This window comes from Tupaia chinensis, unplaced genomic scaffold (genome assembly GCF_000334495.1).
Source record: "Tupaia chinensis unplaced genomic scaffold, TupChi_1.0 Scaffold000575_1, whole genome shotgun sequence".
In the NCBI taxonomy this organism is placed as follows: Eukaryota; Metazoa; Chordata; class Mammalia; order Scandentia; family Tupaiidae; genus Tupaia; species Tupaia belangeri.
In genome coordinates, this window is record NW_006160089.1 from 1,685,368 (window position 1) to 1,698,290 (window position 12,923).

General features: G+C 49.3%; 1 protein-coding gene and 1 non-coding gene across 2 annotated transcripts in view; both read left to right on the forward strand.

Moving 5' to 3' along the window:
* The window catches only part of LHX2 (LIM homeobox 2), a 22,960-nt gene that overhangs the window by 7,557 nt on the left and 2,480 nt on the right, over positions 1–12,923 (forward strand). Inside the window, 1 exon segment of the mRNA XM_006158227.3 lies at positions 2,960–3,165. Within this exon segment, the coding sequence (XP_006158289.2) occupies positions 2,960–3,165 (206 nt within the window).
* LOC114009629 (U6 spliceosomal RNA) lies at positions 7,152–7,259 on the forward strand. Its single transcript, XR_003551013.1, has one exon. It is a non-coding gene; the product is annotated as a U6 spliceosomal RNA (small nuclear RNA).

A 12,923-nucleotide genomic window follows, 5' to 3' on the forward strand; every position in this document is an offset into this window, starting at 1 on the left:
GACCGGCCGGACGCCCAGGCCTCCCCCAGCCCCAGCTTTGTGTGTGTGTGCTGGCGGCGTAATTACTGATTTGATTCCAATCCATTATTTAGACAATTGAACCTACAATCTCGTCTTTAGTAAAATGAGGCGAAGTCAGATTTGATTACAGGTTCAGTCCCAGCGACAAGAGCCCGAAACCCGATGGGTTAATAACAGATCACGAGTAAATTATTCATGATTTTACGAGCTCTTTAGCTCCATTGAATCGGCCTAATTGAGAGGAAAAAAAAAAAGGGAGAGAGAAAGCCCGGTCCTCCCCCTCCCTTCGGCCCCTTGCTCCTCCTGGGATCCGATCTTGGGGAATCTCGACCCGGCCCGGGGCACTGGGGGCGGGAGTGAGGGGTTCTGGGGCGCTGGCCAAACCAGGGCCCAGCAGCCGTCTCCTCGCCGCCTTCCTCCGTCCAGCGCAGCCCCTGCCTCCACTGCTGGCCGCGCCTTGGCCTTACTACCCCGGGCCGGCTCCTGCCGGGCCCTCCCTTCCACTTCTCTCCTTCCCCCTCTTCTCTGCTCGGCTAGTGGCGCTCCAGCACAGGCCTCCCCGCAGGGATCCGGTCTCCTCGAGCCTGAGACCGGGGACTGTTCCTCACCCACCCTCCGGACCCTCCAGGCACTCATTTTCGCTATTTCCGGGACTCCCTTCCCCTCTAGCTCTCGCTATGTCTCTCTAGTTCTTTCCGTCTTTGCAGCTGTCTCTCTCTGGTTCTCCCTGTCCCCACTGCTTTCTTTTCCTCTGTCTCTTTCCCCCTGGTTTTGTCCATCTTCTTCCCTACTGCCTCTTCTTTTCTCTTTCCATTTTCTGCCTCTCTACCCGTAGCTTTCTCTCCTTTCTCTGCCCCTGTTCCCTCCCTCGCACCGCCTCCCCCCTCCTAGGCCGCTCTCTGGGCAAGTCCCTTGGGCTAACGGGGCGCCAGGGTCCCCACAGAGCTCATTAACAGCAGTGAGGCCCAGGCGGGGGCTGGGTGTAGGGCCTGGCCCAAAGATCCCAGTGGGGAGGCCTGCCACACCCCCACCCCAGCTGGAGACTAGGGGAAAGAAGAGGGTCATTCCCCTCAGCTGGTTCAGTGGGTTCCTAGTCATCCTCTGATCGCCTTTAAATTGTTGGGTCCCCCCCTTCTTCACTTCGAGCACTCTCCATGGGAACCCAGCCCAGGTGCAGGTGGAAAGGGGCCCTTAGGAGGTGCTTAACCTAGCATGGGGCTACTCCCCACCTGGGCATGGGGAAGGGGTGCTCACTGAGAGAGCAGGAGTATTTCAGAGGTAGCATTACCAGATAAAATGCAAGACGCCCAGTGAATTTCGGGTGAGTATCTTTAGTATAAGTGTATCCCATGATGTATTTGACTTTTAAACGAACAAAGATTTTTTTTAGTATATCTCATGTAATATTTGAATTTTAGATAAACACATACAATTTTAGTATAGATGTGTCTTACATCATATCTGAGTTTTAGCTAAACAACAAGTAATACATTTGTAGTATACTAAAAAATATTTGCACTATTTGGGATATACTTATACTAAGAAATTACTCATGCCTGATCTGAAACTCACATTTAACTGGGCAACTTGTATTTTTATTTGCTAATTCTGGCAACTCTGTTATGTGTTTGAGATAGGATTCAAAAAACCCACCCAGTTCCCCACTCTAGGGGGAATGATTGTGAACCTCTTATGAGGCTTCCCCCAAAGCAAGTGTGGGAGAACTTGGAATGTGCTGAGGGGATCCTGGGAGAGAACCCCAAAGTCCCCCTCAGCTGCCAGGTTGCTGAGCAACTTTCTGAGGCCTGAGCTTTCTACCCATACCCCTAACCCAGAGCCGTCCAGGCATTGGCAGTGGGGCCCCAGCCAGACCCCTTCCCAAGGGTGACAGGTTCTCTAAAGTCGTGCTCTTCCAGCTGTCTCTTCTGGAGCTGTGGAAGGAAGCAGGGAAGGCTGTGGTGTTGAATCCAGTCCCAGCTCTTCCCAGTGGTGTGCCCCCCATGCAAGTGGCTACGTTTCTCTCACCCCTGGTTTCCTCCTCTCTAACGTGGGAGGAGAACTAGTTACTTTTGGGAACAGTAGTGGTGACACAGTGACTTCCGTAAAGCCAATGGCATATGGAAGGCTCTAATACACGTTCATTTCTGCCTCCAACTTCCTTCCTTTTCCAGTTAGAACTTTGCCATTCTGTGAGACTGCTCTGGTTGTAAAACCCAGAACAACCACCGCACAGGGCATTGGTGAGGATTAAACTGTAAAATGCAGCTTCGTCTTCGGCCCAGCGCCCAAAGCTCAGGGGTCATCCAGTCCTTTTGGGTGTGGGAACTGATGAGAATGAAATGAAAGAGTTTCTGTCAAGGTACGACTTCAAAGTGCCAGTCCCTGACACTGCAGGGGGTGACGGGAGATAGCACTCCTCCTTAGGCAGTGCCAGGACCAGAGACCTTGTGCTGTTGAGACCTTAATCTGATGACTTCCTTTTCTGAGCCTCAGTTTCCACATCTATAAAAAGAGGAAAATAATAACTGGCTCACAGGATTGTTTTAAGGATCCAGTGAAATTCTGCATTTACGTAAAGCCCTTCGGTGTGTTCTCTGGAGTCCACTAAGCCATCAACAAGTCGTGCTGTTGCTGCTGCTATTGTTTTTATTATTATTATTATTATCTTAACACAAGGATTCAGAATGGTTTTGGGATTCTCTCAGAGATGAGACTGAATCTTTCATTTCCTAGCTGAGTCGTTCTGAGCGGGTTTCTTTCTTCAAGCCTCAGTTTCTCCATTCTTAAAATAGGAAAATACTCCCATCGCAGCGTGGTGAAAGTGCATGCACTGTGATTCTGAGGGCAGACCCGTATTGTGTCAGGTGGGTCAAGGGTGGAATTGGCGTTTGGGAGGTGGTCAGAAAGTTCACCTGCTGCCTCTGCGTCGCCTCCCCAGCGCTGAGCTGCAATGAGAACGACGCTGAGCACCTGGACCGCGACCAGCCCTACCCCAGCAGCCAGAAGACGAAGCGCATGCGCACCTCCTTCAAGCACCACCAGCTTCGGACCATGAAGTCTTACTTTGCCATTAACCACAACCCTGACGCCAAGGACTTGAAGCAGCTCGCGCAAAAGACGGGCCTCACCAAACGGGTCCTCCAGGTCAGCTGGGGTTTGGGGAGGGGTCAGCTGAGGGCCCAGCCTGGGGCGGAACCAGCGATGGGTCCTGGAGGGACCTTCCTCCTTGTCCGCCTTTTTCTTTGTTTTTCTTGTTCCGTAACTTTTTTGGTCTGCCTCTATTTTGTATTTCAGTCTTTTTTTTTTTTTTCTCTTTTTCTCCCAACTTTTTTTTTTCTTTCAATTTTTGCCTCTCAGTGTTTTTTTTGTCTGTGCTGTGCGTGTCCCTCTCCTTTGTCTCTATACTCTGTCTCTTGTCCTTGTTGTAAACAGTTCTTAGTTACTATTTATTACTCAAGGGACATGCAAATGTGCTCACTGTAAAAGGTTTAAACATTGCAGGTGAATCCAGAGGTCTCCCTTTCTGTCCTCTCGCCCCTGGATAGGCTGGGGCTCACATAGTTGGGTCTGTCTGTAGGACACTAGGGGAATAGCTGGGTTCCTGGAAAGCTGAGCAGAATTGCATTCGCGTGTGACTCCCTCAACTGAGAGGATCCAGAACTTTCACTACATTTACATGCCCAAAATGTAAGACTCTACTCTGGAGGGTTCCAGGCTCCTGCATGACCCGATTCATAACAGAGCCTTGGGCCAACAATCCTCCTCTTACTCATTTTGCGGTTTTGGGCAAGTGACTTAACACCTTGGTGCTCAGTTTCCTCATACGTGAAATGGACAGGAGAAGTAATCGGTGCCATGGGGTCACTGGAGGAGTCGTGGGGTGATGGCTGACACGTTCCTGCTCAGGGGATGGGAGCTGATACTAACTAGGTTAATGAACTGACGTTAAGTATGAACGATTGTTCTGGTTGCTGGACCTCAGTTTCCTGAGGTCATCTGTACAGCGATAAGGCAGGAGAGTTCCTCCCTTTATCTCAAGTTTAACCAACATGGTTTCTGATGTGTGGTTATAGTGGCTGCTGTGCACACTTTCAGATTGGGAAAACAGACATGAAGTGACCTGACCATGGTCTCATGATATGGAGGGAGGTGCTGGGATTCAATTCCAGGCCAATCTGACCCACCCTGCTGTCTCAGGAATTGAGGGTTGAGTGGTGATACACCAAGGAAGTGAGGGACGTGAAAGCCTACCCTAAAAAAGTTCCTGTGAGTCATGGGGAAAAAAAAGGTTTTCGTGGGATGTTGGCCGTGGTAGGTTAGGACTGTGACGCTGGCGCATCCGCAGTTCGCCAGGGAACCAGGAGTCCAAGCCCCAGGCCGTCTTGGCCCGCTGCTTGCCCAACCCTGCGCACCCGCAACTGGCACTCCGGGCAGCTCGGGCTTGGGAGGACCTGTGACTTAACGGAGGCAGGCAAGAGCCGGCCAATGGGACGTGGGTGCGCCTCTCTGGGCCCGCCCCTTCTGCTTGGGCCAGTTTGGCAGGCAGCCTCTAGTGGCCTGGGCTCTCCATGGGGTGGACAGACAGGTGCTACGCTGGTTGGGTCTCAGGTCCCCCTCTTTCGTTTACTTTCCTGGGTTGGATCGGGGAACCTCTTTGGTGCCCCCTCCTTTCAGTCCTGGTCGAATTTGGATTGAGGACTGAGTTGGTGCCTTTTCTCTACGTGGTAGGATTACTTTGTTCCTATCAAGATGCTGGAGACGCTGGGGTCGCTGTTCCATCAGATCTGAGGAGCGGGGCAAGGGTGAGAGCAGGAACTTGGGAATTGGGGAGAGCTGAGTTCAGGAAGACCTGGCTTCCATTCACTGACTGTGTGTCTTAGCCAAATTAGTCCCATTCTGAGCTACAGCTTTCTCATCTATTCAAAGGGAACCCTTAGGGCCTACACTCTTCCAGTTATCCAGACTAATAAGGAGAAAGTTGAGTCCGGCCTCTGCTGGCCTTGGTGGGCAAGACACTAGTTTACCTGACTTAGGAGCGAATCTGACTTGCAGAACAGTTATTTCTTATCCTTTCACCTGACTAAATATCCATTGGCCCTGAGGGCACGCAAATGTACCCTCACAGTGCCATTGAAGGAATTCACCTATGGGTCATAGAGACAGAGCTGCAGATAGTTTCTCCACGAGGTGGTCTACTGGGAGAATAGTGTGGGAGACCAGAGGATGGGCTGACTACCCTGTGTCAGGAAGGGTTAGCTGAGAGACCTGGGTGAATGCTTGCTCTGTCCTCTCCTCCTCTAGTGTCCTGAGCCAGGACTGCTCACAGCTGTTGGCGCCTCCACCATGAGGACTCAGAAGAGCTGGGGCATGCGGCCAGTTTGGGGAGAAAAGCCTGACAGCTATCGTGTGTGCATTAGTCAACAGATGTTCGAGTGCCCAGTGTGTCAGGGCCTTTGATAGGCCTGTGAACCACACGGAGTCCTCACTGAGGGGCGTCACGATCCCTTCCCCGCACTGTACAGATGAGACCCTCGAGACCTGATGATTTTCACTTGTCCATAGTCAGACCTTGCTAGTAAGTTACAGAGCCGCACCCAGATCCGACTTATCTGATCAGTGGACGTTGTTCTTTCTCCTCTCAGCCAGCCCTGTACTAACCATCTCTGAGTATGAGTATCACTTAGACTCGGTGTGTTAGGGGCTACGCGTACTGTAACATCATTCTCCCCTCTTCCCAGACTTCCAGATCTCCTGCACATGTCCTTAATACTCCTTGACAACACTGCTGCTCCCAGCAGTACAGATGCAGCAGTGTGCAAAGCATTGTCTTGCCAGCCACTTCACCGTAACCTGTGCCTGCCCATTTTGCAGATGAGAAGCTTGAAACCTAGTCTGAGGAAGCGATTTACTTCAGGTTACAGGAACCAGCAGACACCAGCAGGTGGGGCCTACCCCCAGGTCTCTGATTGTGGCTGGGACCTCAGAGGTCTTGGGATGAGAGCAGTTTTGAGCAAAACAGTGGCTGGTGTGGTTCTGGAAGAAACCAGACTGGCTGTGGATGCCTTAATTTCTCTTCTCTGATTCCTTACTGTGGAATGGGAGTAATAGTGGTTTCTACCTTGAGGATTCCTGAGGAGTGAGACAATAAATGGGCAGGCTCTAGCATGGCACCTGCTAGTCCACATTAGGTGTCTATTGAACATCTTCTCATTGCCTGGCAGGTTCTCCCCCGTGAAGTCAAGCCCCACTTCAACTCTTCAGAGAAAGTCTGGGTGGCAGAGGTAGAAGTGAGGTTGTGTTCTCAGACGTGGATGATGTAGGATGCGTGTGTGTGAAACTCGGTTTTCTCACTTACTGAGTGGTCTGGAGTAAGCAATTTAACCTCTCTGAGCCTCACTGGCCTCGCTATAAAATGAGGATGATGAAAATACCTACCCGGAAATTGCAAGGAGTAAATGAGATGATAAAGAGCATAATTTAGGGACTCAATGCATGCTTATCTCACACACACATTTACAGCATGGCTCTGTCTACTAATCTGTTCTGCACAAATTTAAAGAATTTGATTGTGGGGGCCAGCAGGTGGCATGGTGGTTAAGGCTCTGGACTCCTACGTGGCTGATGGCCATTTGAATCCCACACATGGCAACTTGAAAATCACACTGGATGTGTGTGAGTGCATGCCCAAAATCCTCCAGAGGAAAATGGAGAAGAGATTGCAGCATGGCCATTCCCCTAGGACAGTGATTTCTCACTTTCCTTCTCACTGTCTTGTCTCTCTCCAGCAAGTGCTTGCACCCTTGGGCAAAAACCTAAAACAAAGAATTTGTTCCCATTACATGAAAAGTGCTCAAATTTGTCATTATCATCAATAAGACAACTGCAGTTCTTACTGTACTTACTCTCCTGAGGTGGACAAGATGACTGGGAGACAGAAGGGCTCCTTGGACAGAGGTCTCTTGAGACATGAAGACTTGCATGTTTTGGAACCATTCTTTAGTGCATAGGAGCCTCTAATTTTTTTTTAAGAATTATTTATTTTATTTATTTATTTTTTGAAATTTTCTTTAGGGCACGTCAGCTCACCAGAGAGAGGCAGAGAGAGAGGGAAAGTGAAAAAAACAAGTTGCGTGCTCACTTCGGCAGCACATATGCTAAAACTGGAATGATACAGAGAAGATTTAGCATGGCCCCTGCGCAAGGATGACATGCAAATTCATGAAGCGTTTCACATTTTTTGAAAAAAAGAAAAAAGTCAACTGCCAGGTACAGGACTTAAACTGCACTCAGCCAAATGGGAATCCAGTGCCTGAACTATCACACTGCCTGCTGGTCCCACAGGAACCTCTTGAGTTACTTGTCTTCTTTTCTAGGGAAGGGCCAGCAAGGCAAAATATGAAGACGCCCTGGGCTTGGGAGGGTGCTGAGTTGACCATTTGGATGGTGAAGATCTCCCTAGGGGTTCCCAGTGTGACCGGGAAAGAAAATCCATTGTAATCACTAGCTTTAAAAACATTCTCAGGTGATGAGTTAGGTGTCTTTAATCTGTGGGAATTTAGAAGCTGAGGACCCTCCGTTTCCTTTCACTCACTCGTTCAACTACTATACTGACCTTCTGCTGTGTGTCTGGTGGGACACGAGGTGCTGAGGATTCAGGGTGAACAAGAAAGTGAACGAGGCCTGGCTGGAACATGCAATCTAGAGGGGATGTGCGAAGAGGTCTGATGAGATTAGCCCCCCCCCCCCCCGCCGGAAAAATCACAATAAAAATATCTTTTAAATGATTCCACAATCTAGTAAGTTTGGGACATGCTAAAGATGATCTTTCTTGTATAGACAGAGCCTATTAGCATTAATACAGGCATCGGGAAATCGTGAAGAGACTCAACTTTGTCTAATTTCTGACATTTCCCAAATTGTATTTGCCCATAGAATTCACATTTAACTCTTGAAAGAAATAATCGGGGGGCCAGTAGGTGGTGTGGTGGTTAAGGCGCTGGACACGCCTACATGGCTGACTACAGTTTGAGTCCCAGACCTGTTGGCTCGCTTTCTCACTTTCCCCCTCTCTCTGGTCAAATTAAAATACATGAATGAATACATTAAAATTAAATAATTCTTAAAAAATAAAATCGAAGAAGTCCCAGAAAGGAAGAAATACAGAGGTGGAATGAAAGCACCTAACACAGTAACATGGTAACCTGGGGAAGGAGGTGGTGGCAGTGGCTTCCCAGGAGGAGGTGAAGTTTCAACTAGGTCACTCTATTCCATTAAGCTTCAGTCTCTCCCCTGGTGAAATGGTCACTGTCCCACCTGTCATCTGTGCAGGGCCACGGTGAGTGTCTTACCAGTCCCAGTGATCTAAACTGGATGACGCTGCACAGAGGATATGGCTCAGAGCTCTCATTTTATAGAAGAGAAACTTGGGCTGGCTCCGTGGCCTGGAGATGGGGTACCTGAATCCATTGGGCCTGCTGTATAGTTTGAATTGCTTGCTGGGCACACATGTGTGTGTACCCCAAATCCCTACCGGAGGGAGAAATAGAAGATAAGTGATTGTTACGTGACCACGCCCCATTGGGAAGTGCTCTTTCCATCTCTCTCTCTCTCTCTCTGTCTCTCTCTCTCTGGTGAGTGTACATGCCCTCTGGCAAACTAAAAAGAAAAAAAAATTAATTAAAAAAAAAAAAAGAAGAAGAGGGACCAGCAGATGGCATAATGGTTACATTGCTGGACTCCCATGTATTTGACTGCAGTTCTAGTCCTACACCTGGCGGCTTGAAACTCATGCTGGGCGTGTGTGCGTGTGTGCCCAAAATCCCAAGAAGAGAATGAAGGAGAAGGGACTGTGGCATGGCCATCCCCCCAAGGGTGAGTTCTTGCTTTCTCTGTCTCTTTGCCTTTCTAGCAAGTGCACATGCCCTATAGCAAAAAATCTCTCTAAAAGAAAAAAAAAGAGTATATGGCAGGTGGTGTGGTGGTTAGGGCGCTGGACTCCCACATGGCTGACCATGGTTTGAGTCTCGAACCTGGTCGCTTGCTTTCTCACTTTCTCTCTCTCTCTGTCCCTCTCTGGTCAAATTAAAAATAAATAATTCATTCTGGGACCAGCAGTTAGTGTAATGGCTATGTCGCTGGACTCCCATGTAGTCGACTGCGTTCGAGTCCCAGACCCGGTGGCTTCAACTCATGCCGGGCACGTGTGTGTGCATGCCCAGGATCCCAAGAGGAGAATGGAGGAGAAGGGATTGCAATGTGGCCATCCCCCCGGAGGGTGATTTTTTGCTTTTTGTCTCTGTCTTTCTGGTGAGCGCACACGCCCTGTAGCAAAAACCTCTCCAAAATAATAATAATAGTAATAATAATAATAATAATTCTTTCTTTAAAAAAAAAAAAGAAAGAAAGAAGAGAAAACTGAGGCCCAGCAAGGGGCGTAGTGACTCTCCTAAGACCCCACGACAAAGAGGTTGTGGGCCTGGAACTGAAACGGAGGGTTTTAGTCCAGTACTCCTTTTTTCTTTTTTAAGTTTCTGCTCTAGGCCATGTGTGCTCTCCATAGAAAGAAAGCAGCACTCAGGAGGGGATGGCTACACCCCCAACCCTTCTCCTTCATTCTCCTCTTGGGATATTGGGCACACACACATGTGTTCCATGTGTTTTTAAAGCCACTGGGTCTGGACCTTGAACCAGACAGTCAGTTATATGGGATTTGGCCTCTTAACCACCATGCCATCAGCTGGCCCTATTTTTTTTTAAGTTAAACTTTCAAAAGAGTTTATAAAATAATAGAACCACTATAAAGAGAGGTGAGAAAAATCGAAAAAATACCCATATTAAAACCTAGGGACTCAATCATTCAAGTGCATAGTTTAGAGGTTCCGTAGTAGTTATGGGCATGGAGTTGGCCTGCCAGGAGTCACACCTCCATTCTGACTCTTACTGACCATGCCTCAGTCTCCTCACCTGTCAACTGGCAGTAATGTTAGTACCTACCTGGTGGGTTTTTAAAATTTAACTTTATTATTTTGCTAGAGGGTGCTTGTACTAGCTGGAGAGAGAGAAAGGAAAGTAAAAAAGCACCTCCCATGAGGGATGGTCACATAGCAATCCCTTCTCCATTCTCCTCTTGGGGTTTTGGGCAAGCCTGCACACATGCTTGATGTGTTTCTCAAGTCACCGGGTCTGGGACTTGAACTGCGCAGTCAACATGTGGGATCCAGCTACCTTAACCACTGTGCCACCAGCTGGCCCGCCTTATAAGTTTTTTTTTACAAGGATGAAGTGAGTTAATATGTGCAAAATGCGTAGAACTTTGCTTAGACAATGCCTGGCGGTGAGGGAACAGTCCGTCGATATTTTCCTTGTGAGGCTGCAATGCCAGAGCACATAATGTTTTGTCCTTTTTTCTCACATGATGTCATCTCAGGGCATTCCTTGGCAACTCTGTGGAGCGGCTGGGTCATGACATCCACTTGCTTTGTCTGCTTGGACTGGATGCAGCCATTAGTGGGATGTTCCACGAAATGCCATGATGGGCATCTTTAGGCATGAGTCTTTCATCTTCTGCTGGTTTCCTTAGCATCCCAGGAGGGGATTTGCTTGTAAAAGGGGGGCTTCCCACTGGTCCTCCTGGTCTCCTTGATGAACCAGCTCTGGAGAAGGAGGTTTGAGAGGCAAAACACAGCTTGCAGGGCCTGTAGTGTCCGAGAAAGTAGTGAGTGGCAGTGTGGCTTCTTCATCCTCCAGGGCTGGGTTGGGATCCTCTGCACACCGGGCTGAGCCACCCCAGGCCTGGTGCTAGTTGCCTCCTGACAATTCTATTCTTGAACTTGGCCTTGTTGTTGCAAATACTCAACTCCAGAGCTGCTGTGGGTAGGAACAGAGCCTGAGGCAGACGAAAAGAGGGCTGTCGGTTTAAGAGGAGCAAGGAGAATAAATCTTCCTCGAATCCCATGCTGTGAAACTAAGAGGCCGTAGAGGTCATGTGGTGTGGTTCAACCCTCATGTCATATAAATGGGGAAACTGAGGCAGGCCCACACGTAAGAGGTCAGCCTAAGGTCAGTTGGCCAGTCAGTGGCAGAGTCAAGACTGGAAGCTATACCCGGCGTTCTCTCCAATGCACTAGAGTAGCTTTCCTGCTTCTTCACTGACTTCCTCACTCATTCATTCGTTCACTTGCTGCCTCACTGAAATCCATGGGGTAGGAAAACATACATTTTTAAAAAATTAAATTTGTTATTACTTTAGAGAGAGGTTTTTGTTATAGGGCATGTGCGCTCACCAGAGATACAGAGAGACAGAAAGCAAGAAATCACCCCCTTGGGGGGATGGCCATACCACAATCTCTTCTTCTCCATTCTCCTCTTGTAATTTTGGTCATGCACACACACTCGCCTGGAGTGAGTTTTAAGCCACCAGGTTCAGGACTTGAACCACTGTCGACTATGTGGGAGTTCAACAATGTAACCATGACACCATCTGCTGGTCTGATTTTCACTGTAGGGCGCGTGTGCTCGCCAGACAGACAGAGAGAGACATAGAGACAGAAAGCAAGAAATCACCCCCCAGGGGGGATGGTCACGCCACAATCCCTTCTCCTCCATTCTCCTCTCGGGATCTTGGGCACGCACGCACACGCGCCCGGCGTGAGTTTTAAGCCACCGGGTCCAGGACACGAACCGCGGTCGACTATGTGGGAGTCCAGCGACATAGCCATTACGCTAACTGCTGGTTCCCTGAAATTATTATTTTTAAATTTGCCACGGGGCACATGTGCTCACCAGAGAGAGAGAGAAAACAAGCCACCAGGCCTGGGACTCGAACCGTGTTCAGCCATGTGGGAGTCCAGCCCTTAACTATCATGTCACCTGCTGGCACAGCATGGGTGTTTTATAGCAGTCTTATATTTCAATCTCAGCATAGCCTCTGTGTGACTTTGGGCAAATGACTTCACCTCTCTGAGGTTCTGTGGTTTTTAAACCTATAAAGTGGGGTAATGATTGAACCCGCCTTCTTGGCTTAGCATGGAAAGAACCTGTGATGTGGCGTGTAAGAGGGTGGCATGGTGCCTGGCACGCAGCAAGAGGTACAGACATATCAGCTGTTACTATTAACTCAGTACAAATTACTGGTTTTTAATCTCTGCCCATTTCTGTCATGCGCCTGGGGAGGTGACAATGACTTAGACAGGCTCCCTGCTCCCAACAACCGCTTGGGAGGGGACTTGTAATTCTGGTCAAGTCCTGCTTAAGGTAAAAAAACAAGCCTGATGCAAAACCCCAGAGCAGCCTGGCTTTTAGCTAAAATGTTGGATTTCCATTCACCAGATTCCTGGTGCCTCAGGTCTGCTGAGGCAGAGAAGGCAGAGGAAGGGGGTGTGGTTGTTTACACTCCCACTGTTGGGGCAACCAAATAGCAGCTAGCCAGCTAACCGGGTCCAGCCTTGCCCAGGTTACAGAGCCCTGCACAGATAGGCAGGGCGCCACCCCCAGGGCTCTCTGCTGCAGCTACCACTTGTAATCAGACGTGGGCGTGGCCACAGGGTCACACGCACACAGGCCAGAAGGAGGGGATGGCACCAAGTCTCCAGCCTTCTCAACCCTGAGCTGCTGTGACTTTGGAGAAGTCACTTCCTCTCTTTGGGGACCTCTCCGGGCTTTCTTCGTCCATTTTCTTCATCAACTATTCTCGAGGCCAGATAGGCACAGTCTGGCTCGGGCAGGTTTCCCCAGGCCAGGCAGGGAGGGGTCTCCTTACTTCAAGAAGAGCATGTCGAGGCCGGTCTTAGGAACACTGTGCTTATTTGCAGGCCCCCTGTAGGGGTGAGGGGCTTCCTTTGGGCACAGACTCAGGGAGGATGTGCTTTCTTCCTGGGTAGATGTGTGGGGAGAGAGTTTTGTTT